This window comes from Gambusia affinis, linkage group LG11 (assembly GCF_019740435.1).
Source record: "Gambusia affinis linkage group LG11, SWU_Gaff_1.0, whole genome shotgun sequence".
Classification (NCBI taxonomy): Eukaryota; Metazoa; Chordata; class Actinopteri; order Cyprinodontiformes; family Poeciliidae; genus Gambusia; species Gambusia affinis.
The window spans coordinates 16,031,640-16,041,997 of record NC_057878.1 but is presented as its reverse complement, the minus strand read 5'-3'; the positions used below and the strand labels follow the sequence as shown (position 1 = coordinate 16,041,997).

Here is a 10,358-nt window from a genome sequence, read left to right as displayed (position 1 = left end):
TGTGCTAGATAATACTTGCATGATGAAAGAGTTGTAAAAATGACAGACGCTCCAGTTGTTTAGTGAGTTTGCTCAAAGTCAGTTAGAAAAATCAGTATTTGATACAGATGACATATTATTTATTTTGTTTATTGTGTTAAAGTCTGTTAGTACGTTAAAAATAGACGCAATTGTATTTTATAATATCACTGCTTGGCAGTAAGCGTGTTAAACAGTAATTATCAGTCGCTTTCATGCGCATGCGCGCGGAGTCATTATCTCCAGCCTCATAGGTCGCCGTGAGTGGGACGATCCCGGCGCCGTAGGTCGGTGGGCAGGACCATCGGTTCCGTAATGTTCACAAGCTTTGGAGGAAGCAAGGTTTCCCGAAAGTCAGCTGCGGCGGCCCCGGCGGACAGGACTGGCTCTAGACCGCTCGCCATTTTTGAACCTGGCCTTTGGGGAATAACACGCTTATTTATCGGTCACAAGGTTTTTTTTTATTTAACAGACAGGACAACTCTCCATGATGATGGAAATGGAGGTGATGCATTCAACTCAGAAGGTAAATAAAATTACATATACATATATATTTATATATATATAAAAACAACTGATTCCTACTTGAGATAAACCTTCCCACCCAACTTCCTTTCTTATACAATCTACTAAACGGTTTTAAGTAATTATTTATTTTTGTCTTTCAATTAATTATTCGATACATGGTTGCTCACTTGTTTCTTAGTTATGATCTAGTTATGTATAAATACAAAACCAATCCCTGTCAAAGTAAATGATAGTTTAAAATAAGCTGCACTTTCAGTTCTGCGAGTCATTCTCTAGTGACGTTTATTCCCCGACAGGAAATAAAAAAAAATAAAAAAAACGTATATGGTCTTATTAGGGTTTCGGGCGTTTTAAATATATGGTCTTTCTGTGTATCCTCCTCTTCGCTGAGGTGAAGCTTGGTAAATAGACAACCTGGACTCCGAGTGTTTGTTCATAATTATGCCCTCCCCCTTAATCCTCTTCAGGCATGTGATCCCATATCTGATTCACACCAGCTTCTTCTAACCACAGTGAAGGTTTTTTTTTTGTTTTTTGTTTTTTTTGTTTTTTTCCCTTTTCGAGCATATGATCTTCTTGATGTTCAGCTTTTTTAAGCTGGTCTTTGTAACTCCCAAAAAAAGTCCACAAAATCACAGATATTTACACGTGTCTGTTGTTGAAGACGTTTTTTTCCTTTTGTATATGAGATATTTTTGCTTTAAATTGACTTTATTTAGATTGATGAAATCATAAAAGGTTGTTTTGGAACTTTTGCTGAGTGATGACAGAAAGGTGGTGGGGGGCAGTAGCCACCCCCTATAAAGTTGCTGGCCTCCCTTATAGTCTCACAGATCTTTTAGGCTTACTTATGGAACCCATGGGCTACTTACATAAGTAGCCCATTTCCTACCACATAGGTAGGAAATGGGCTAAATAATGAGCCCCAGATGACATTGTCAACTGGCTGCATGTTGTGTCTGGTTGGACAAATGAAACTATGTTACATACCTTTTATAAATTTTGATCAGAACAACTTTGTATAAAAAGCGGGATGTTTTGCACATCTTGAGATGATTTTTTTAATGCCCATTTGAAATTAAGCACTACCTAGCCTGCCTCACTGGTGTCGCTGAGGTGGGTAATATTTACTCAACCTAAATAGGTCCCGTAGGAAACTAAGTGAGCCCCGGCCCACTTCGGACTGATTCAGACTGAGGAAAAAATCTTGGTAAATAAATGAAAGATATTTTGTCTTTTTAGGAAAGAAAGAGACTAGTTTCAATTATTTGTAACATTTATTTATTTTCTAAACCAATATATAGACATGGGTATGTTAGGTGTTGGAAATGAGCTCCTGTTTGTGATAGTCAGTTTCATTGGCCTTATGTAAAATGTTCTTACAGGCTTTAATACCAACACAGTTTGAATAAAACCGATAATCCATGAAAAGGCTGACTGGGTATATTTTTCCAGATTTGTGAATACATTAAATGTAGCTAATTTTAGTGACCTCAGTTTTAAGGTCCGTTGCCCACACCTACCCACGATGAAACCTGAAATTGTATAATGGCTTTCAGTCCTCGAGATCATCAGTAGCTGGCCCTTTAAAAACTTTCTGGAGCCTCCCCTGCTCACTGAATTTCATCACTGTGTGGCTAAGGGTGGATTGTTCATTGAGCTACAATGAAATAAGGTGTAATAAATCATCAGTGTTTGAGGCCTGTGTGGTTAGATATATGAATAAAAAAGGCAATTAACACATAGACTTGACGTGGAAAATCAACAAATTGATTGATGTGAATAGTATTTTGATAGTACGTTTTCTTTTCCTATGTTAATCCCTGGGAAGAGTTGCCTGACTGGTATGGCTGCATATTGCCAAGGAGAGACATCAGGAAATTTGAGTAGTTTCCGTATTCTGGTGCCAGATTAGAAATCTATGTCACAAAGAATGTATTTTACGTCTTTACCGCCAAATGCTGTATCTGGCTCATGTGCTGTACATAAGGAATACACGGTTAGAAATGTTTAACACGGTGGACTTGTATAATTGCACATTTATAGTAAAAGTGTGAAGCGTTTTCACTGTGTAAGCAAGCTTTTTAGGTCAGGGTGTTCTTCAGGAACTTGTATGACCTGTTTGATGTGCTTGAAAGGCATGACTAACTGTACAGAACACACTGTTTTATTTTTCAAGCTTGGAAAAACATCAACAACCACAACTGTACCTTCAGATAGCCTGCAGACACATTTCAGTGGACTTCCTAATTCTGGTAGATGCCATAATTTCTGGTTGTGCTCTCACCTTTCAGTCCAGCAGTCTGATTTATACAAGGAAGCCTTGGTAATGTGTAATCCGTTTAGCGGTCATGGTTCTGATGCAACACTGAGGCAAAGCGGGTTAGAGGGTTCCTATTTTGCAAGGCCAAAGTCAGAAAGAGTGTCAACAGTGTCCAAAAATATGTAGCGGTACTTATCTATTCATTAATAGAGAAAGAAGGCTTTTGTTAAAAGCATATATATATATATATATATATATATATATATATATATATATATATATATATATATATATATATATATATATATATATATATATAAAATAATAAAAACACCCTTTTTACAGGGCATTGTTCTGCTTTAGCTCCCATTCGGTTTCCTTTTTCCTGCTCATATAATAGAATAATAAGTAGCTCCAGTCTTAAGTGGGTTTTTTATAAGCAAAACAGAGGAACAATTCAGTCACATGCTCAGTGGTCTCCATGCACGCCCCTATCTCGTGTTTATGCAACATCCTGAGGCTTGGTGAAACTGTTTCCTTCTGAAAATAAAGTCTAGTGAAAAGGCTAAGGAGAGATGCAGAATAATTTATCTTTCTCACTGTTGTTTAAAAAATGGCCAAATAACATCCAGCCATGTAGGGAGAAACCATGAGCCGTTTAACCTCATGGTTGTTCTCTTGCTGAGCCTCATGTGGGCCGATGTGAATATAGTCATGGGGACAAGATTTGTCTGTGTAAATATGGCAGGAGGACGATGTTTCACCGAATCACAAACATTTTAATTGTTCATGTCTAACAAGATCAAATCAGTTTTATTTAAAATAGAAGAACCAAAAAATTCTGCCTGCTGCAAAAGTTTATTTTACAATATTACTAATGCTACTTCTAACATATATTAATAATAGTTTTAGTACTTTATACTTAAACAACAACTATATTTAACAAGACAGAAATATTTCAAAGTATACTAGCCTGCTGACAGTTCGCAGCAACATGTAGGGGAAGGGAAATGCAGTATTAAACAGCAGTAACTCCAGTCACAACAGGTTTTTTTGACATTGTAATAAAGGGACTATTCAATTTGGAGTTGAATGTAGTCAAACTCAACCTAAGTGTCTTTTTTTAATTAAAGTGCTCTACAAAATTTTATGACATGGTTCTCTGGGTTTAAAGTCCTTTTAATGAGATGGAGAGAGTGCAGGGGTGATCATGTTTTTTTCAGGCTGTATGAAAATACTAGATGAGTAAGGTTGCCTCTCCTCTGCTTGTTGATGCACAGTTCCCCTTGTACAAAAAAAACCCAAATTCACCTGTATGGAAATTATTTCAATTTGATGAAAACAAAAGGAGCTCCACCCATTATTCCCATTAGGTTAACGCTACAAGTGGCAGGTCTGATAAGCAACCGACTGCTGGCTCTGTCGCAGCAGAAAGTAATGGCAGTTAGTTGTCCAGTTTTCTTTCAGGTATGATCTGATGATTTGGATTTGTTCTAAGAAACATAATCCATAGAAAATATGAAAAAGCTCCAAGAAATCTCACTGAAAATGACCATATTGAATAATTTTAAGCATGAAGCATGTCTCTATTATATTATATTATATTATAATTTATTATGTATATAATCCATACATTATATTATATCTGTGAAGCAATTTGAACATGTAATATAGTCATGGTTATCATTTTAGCTTCTACCTTGCTGAAAACATGTATGGTGGGTTTCTGCATCCTTTTTTTTTCCTTTTTACCAGTGAACACATATAGCTGACCTTTATGGGATTAACATAAGCTTTTCTGTGGAACAAAGGGATTCACACCTTTGTATAATTAGATGGGTATACAAGGATCAGATACAGATTTCGAGGGTGTCTGATAGCAGCAGTGGAAACAGAGAAGTACATTTATTATTCATTCGGCTTCTTCCCCTTGACACTCGTGCCAGCGCTATTGTCGGTGAGCTGATACATGGCGACAGGGTGTGGCAGGAGCAGCAGCCACGTATATCACAGCAGGGACTCTCGGTTTTGTTCCACTCCAGCCTGTGGTATCGCTGCAGGACTGCGGAGAGGCTCTCAGCTCTCTAAGGTTATCTGTGTTTGTTTTCCCAGGACATGGACCTGATAGACATTCTGTGGAATCAGGACATTGATCTTGGCGCCAGGCGGGAGGTGTTCGACATCAACCACCGCCAGAAAGAGCATGAGCTGCAGAAGCAGCGCGAGCTTGAGGAGGAGAAGAAGCTGCACTTGATGCAGGAGCAGGAGAAGGCCCTGCTGGCGCAGCTGCAGCTGGATGAGGAAACGGGAGAGTACATACCCCGCCCGCCACCCAGCGCCCCTCTGCAGCCGACCATCACACCCCTGGAGGTTACTCAGGTATAAGAAAGACCATCATCACTCATGCTAGGGGTATGACACTCCCACCTCATCTGATAGGCTGTTCCTCTGATGTAGCTTGGTAAGCTCTTCTTCTAGCATAATTAGTGCCACATAGGTGGGTCTGTTAGTTCTGCATCAATGTAATGTGATCCAAAGGCTTCTCTAAGGAGACCTAAGCTATAAGCAAAGTCATCTTTAAATAGATGCTGTCCCACAATGAATTTAACAGCCTAATGTGCCAACTTCTGTTGCAGAATGCCGGCTTCACACAGGAGACAGGTGACAGCATGTCATTTGATGAGTGTTTGCAGCTCCTGGCAGAGACGTTTCCCATAGAGCAAACTCCGGTAAGAACAGAGTCATACATAAGGCCAAAATTTCAGCCAAAAGCAGAACTTGTTGGTTCTAACACATTTTTTTAATCTCACAGACTCCCCCGGTTTGCCTGGATGCACCTGCTGTTTCAGTACCCATGATGATGTCCCCAAAGCAGCCAGCTCTGTCGCCAGCCACCCTGTCCTCAGGTCAGCCGACTCCGCCACAGAGAATGTCTCCCGATCTGGAGGAGGCTTGGATGGAGCTCTTGTCACTCCCTGAGCTACAGGTATAATGCATGAGTTATAGTACAGGGGTTTGTAACACCGCAGGCCTGTGTTGTAGAACAAAAAAGTAAAGAATATATAACTAGCTGGAGCCTGGTATTAAAGGGACAAATATGCTTTTTTTGTGTGTGCATGGAGGTGGGGGTTAAATAAGTCACGTGTTCACAGCTCATTCCGCCGTGCTCAGGTTTCATAGTTGGGACCTTTAAGAAGTAGAGATGGATATGCTTACATTGCAGTGTAGCTTAACTTATTTAATAGCTTTTGACTTAAGGCTATAGAACCATAGAGGGAGCGGCAGACGTGTAGCCATTGCTTACTGGTGGAAAGGTGAAGATTTGCGTACTGCACCTTTTCAGTAGCTGCACCTCTTATTTGCATCAGCAAATGGGTGCAGCAGGCTGGCTGTTGCAGCTGCAACATGCTAGTCAGTAGACTGAGCTAATATCTTTACCATACAGTCAATATAGCTACGCATTACTGAAAAGTTCACATATTTCTGTAACTCATGAAATGAAGCACATTATATAGATTAATTACACACGGACTTAACCTTTAAAGCCTTTATTTATGTTAATTACAGCTATTAAAACACATTTCAGATAAGAATATTACATCGAAACAATAAAAAAACATTTTTAATACATAATGTAGGGTAAATTAAAAGTATGTTTTATCCCTGTTATTTTTAAAAGGTAATTTTAATGTGACAAGCGAGCCTCATTGGGAGGTATATTCTAATTTACTCAATGTGACATCACAATGTAACGTCACAGATCTGTTTAACTACTAGTAACACTTATGTGGCAAAATTTACGCTGTACAAGATATCTTTTTATAGTTCTTAAAATTTTTACACATGAAGTCATGACATTTTTATGACAGTTCTATATATTCGGATGGCATGTGGTAAAAACTACTAGTTGTTTCCTGTCAGACATAAGTGAAGTTGTGGTACCGGTTCAGGTCTCACTACCCAAAAATGGCTTTAGATAAGACGCTTTAAGCTGTAAACACTCTTGTGATGACAACAACAGAAATCAGGAAATGTATTGCAGAACTACACCTCAGGAAATTTCTCATAGTTAGCCACATTCCCAGCATAAATCTCTTTTTACTATATTTGGATTCTTTGACTACTTCTACAGAAAATGATACATGATTACAGAAAGATTTTATTAATAAAACTCCAGAAAGTGTAGGATGCATATATATTCAGCCAATCCGAGTCATTTCTATATTGACCCACTTGTCAATCCAATTACAGCTTCAAGTTTTGAAACGTTTGTCGCATAATGCTTTCTTTGCAAAAAAACAGCTCAAATTAAATCAGATTGGATTTAGAACATCTATAAACATTAGTTTTAATGTATGGTTGCAGATTGTAAATTGGATTTAGGTCTGAAATTTGAGTGGGCCATTTAACAGATACATTACCGGTAATCTAAACTACTTTTGTAGCTCTGGAAACCCTTTCTCAGTCTAAAGTCTTTTGCAGTCTGTAACAATTTTTTTATTGCCTTGTATTTAGCTCTATCTTGTAATTAGCTATAATCAGCTTTCCTGACCCAAGTTAAGGGTCCCTGCACCATAATCCTGCCACCTGTGGTGGTGGCAGCATTATGGATGTGGCCTGTGGTGGTGGCAGCATTATGGGGATGGTGTGTTCAAGGCAAAAAGTTGCATAAATGTGTACATTTTTAGATGTAATCCTTGCATTTAATTAGTAATATCTAACTTTAATTTCTGTCTTAAAAGTTTGTTTTCTTAATTCATCTGACTTTTTTTCCTCCAGCAATGTCTGAACATGCAAATGGAAGACACGTTGCAGACCACAACATACCCTCTCCCAGCCAATGCTGAAGCACAGACTCCAAGCTACCCTAACTATCCCCCTGTCCAAGCTCCTATTTTTAACCCCCTAAACAGCATCAACAATGTCAAAACAAACAGTCTGAATGTTGGCCCCACAGAGTTTATGAATACATTGGATGGCTCCATTCCCAGCTTGGCTCCGTCAAATGCTTTCAGACAGATCGAAGTGGACGCCCCCAACCTAGATACAAGCTTCAGTGGAGAAGGTTTTGGTGGGGTGTTTTATCCAACAACTGAGCTGGATGAGTGCAGCAGTCAGCACAACCAAGAAGAAAATGAAAGAATGTGTGATTCTCCAAACAAAGTCGCTTTTACGCACATGGACCTTTACAGCCTTTCCCCTGGAGATTCATTTGACGGAAGCAAACAGAGTCTGACAGCAGAGCATCTAGACTCAGATTCAGGAGTCTCCACTAATGGAAGTTCAAATGAAAGATCACCGGGCAGATCTATGTACGGAAGTGGGTCCTTTAGTTACAGTGATTCAGAGATAGAAGAGATTGACCAGAACCCCGGCAGTGTACAGTCTGACTATTCTGAGATGTTTTCCTTGAATTTTGAACCTGATCACTTTATGGTATCAGAACCAGTGACAGAAATGACCGAGCAGCCACAAGAGCATGAAAAGATACCCAAACAATGCAATGCAGACCTGGCAGAGGACAGTGGCCATGACGGTGCTCCTTTTACCAAAGACAAACCCAAAAAACGCTCAAATGTGCGTCTCACCCGAGACGAGCAGAGGGCCAAGTCCCTTAACATCCCCTTCACCGTCGACATGATAATCAACCTGCCCGTTGATGACTTCAACGAGGTCATGTCTAAGCACCAACTGAATGAAGCCCAGCTGGCCCTCGTCCGTGACATCCGCCGCAGAGGCAAGAACAAGGTGGCCGCGCAGAACTGCCGCAAGCGCAAGATGGAGAACATTGTGGGCCTGGAGGGCGAACTGGACTCACTAAAGGAGGAGCGAGATCGTCTGCTGAATGAGAAGAGCAAGAACGTGACGAGCCTGAAGGATATGAAGCGGCAGCTGAACAGCTTGTACATGGAGGTCTTCAGCATGCTGAGAGACGAGAAGGGAAATTCGTACTCTTCGTCGGACTACTCTTTGCAGCAGTCGACGGATGGCACTGTCTTCCTCGTCCCTCGCATTAAAAAGACTTTCAGGAGTGGAGAAAACCACTTGCCTCCCTTGTAACCTGGTTCTGCATCATTATAGGATACTATGCAATAACTTTGTATTCGCTCAGCTTTAAACTTTAGCAGCTTGACAGAACTGTTGTAGTTTCTGCTTACTCCTCTTGAACGTTGCAATGTTTTTTGATATTTTACTTTTATACTCTTATATCCTCACAGATTCCTTCACCAATAGTTTGTAAATATAAACATTACCTGCTTCTGAGATTAGGAATGTTACTGTACCTGTACATATATATTGTGTGTGTGTGTGTGTACATATAAATATATTTCTGTATACTCATGATTGTTTGAATCATATTTCTTTTATAACTTCCCTCTGATTTGCTGCCCAGTTTTTTTTTATCCTGTCTTCTATGCTTTTAAATAAACTAAATATAAAAGTGTACATCTTGTTTTCTCATGATTTAGACACAACTTTGTACAGGCTGACACAAATGGATGCCAGATGCATTGAGAGTCTAATGAACTGTTGCATAACACACCACATGGTAAAATTCAGTTCTGAACAATGAAGCTTTACTAAATCTTTACAAGACACAGCAAGTAAGATGAATTTAGAAGAAAAACAAGAGAGCAACTGCGCCAATCTGTTTTCTTTTATCAGATCAAGCTTTTATCCGACAGTAACCTGACTCTTGATTCAGTTGCTCCTGCCTAAAAATCATATCCACCCCAGATTTAGCGCATTATGTTGCACAACAAAGAGCACAACTGCTAGCAAGATGAGCGCATGCTCTTTGTGATTACCTGCGTGACAGCTCCACAATACAGCGATAAACTGACAAAGTCAAAGGTGAAAGCCTACGCAATCAGTCTGACCCCTGATCACACTTTCACACCCAGATACTACAGAACCTTTGATCACCAAGCCCAGCTTGTGCACATAAATTTATCTGGAGAAAAGAGCACTTTAATGAAATTGGTTTTGTTGATATAAGACTGAAGAATATTACCTGCAAAAATGTAGTCCTCTGAGATAAACAGATAACCTCAAATTAGTTGAAAAACCGCAAGCATAATATCTTTCTAGAAACCAGCGAGAGTGTGAGCAGAATAGTTCAACCTGCTGTTTGTTCAAAAAGGCAGAACTAGGTCTGAACATGGCGGACGATCAAACAGGAAGTAAGGTGGATGGAATTTCCTTGCTTCTTACTGTCTGACATCAAATCAGACAAATTTTCTGGTTTAGTAAGGATTTTCAGATTTTTAAACTTGCTTTCTTAAATTACAGAAGTTTAGCATGCCTTGGTAAAATCCAGATGATGATGTCATGACTTTGTAAGCTTCTGATAGGTTAAATTAGGATGGTTGAGTTTAATGAACGGTGAATGCTTTCATTCAACTGTGAAAGTATTCACATACTTTCTTGTGTGACATCATGGAAATTCATGAGACATCAGTCAATATAGGAAGAAGAAAGTGGACGAGTGAGATGCAACTACACCCAGAAGCATAGCCTATTTCAGGAAGGTACAGAAATTAACTAC

At 39.4% G+C, this 10,358-nt stretch overlaps 1 protein-coding gene across 1 annotated transcript; it reads left to right on the top strand.

The window, feature by feature from the left end:
* The first annotated feature begins 287 nt into the window (after positions 1-287).
* nfe2l2a (nuclear factor, erythroid 2-like 2a) lies at positions 288-9,256 on the top strand. Its single transcript, XM_044132738.1, has 5 exons — positions 288-544; positions 4,922-5,188; positions 5,446-5,538; positions 5,622-5,795; positions 7,589-9,256. The coding sequence occupies exons 1-5, from the start codon at positions 506-508 to the stop codon at positions 8,867-8,869; spliced, it is 1,854 nt and encodes a 617-aa protein (XP_043988673.1). The 5' UTR covers positions 288-505; the 3' UTR covers positions 8,870-9,256.
* The last annotated feature ends 1,102 nt before the right edge of the window (positions 9,257-10,358 follow it).

What these genes read in the sequence shown, in the direction of transcription:
- nfe2l2a (XM_044132738.1), top strand. Translation starts at nt 506, where the DNA reads ATGATGATGGAAATGGAGGTGATGCATTCAACTCAGAAG. An exon ending in CACCCCTGGAGGTTACTCAG is followed by an intron (nt 5,189 to 5,445) that starts GTATAAGAAAGA and finishes CTTCTGTTGCAG; the next exon opens with AATGCCGGCTTCACACAGGA. An exon ending in TTCCCATAGAGCAAACTCCG is followed by an intron (nt 5,539 to 5,621) that starts GTAAGAACAGAG and finishes TTAATCTCACAG; the next exon opens with ACTCCCCCGGTTTGCCTGGA.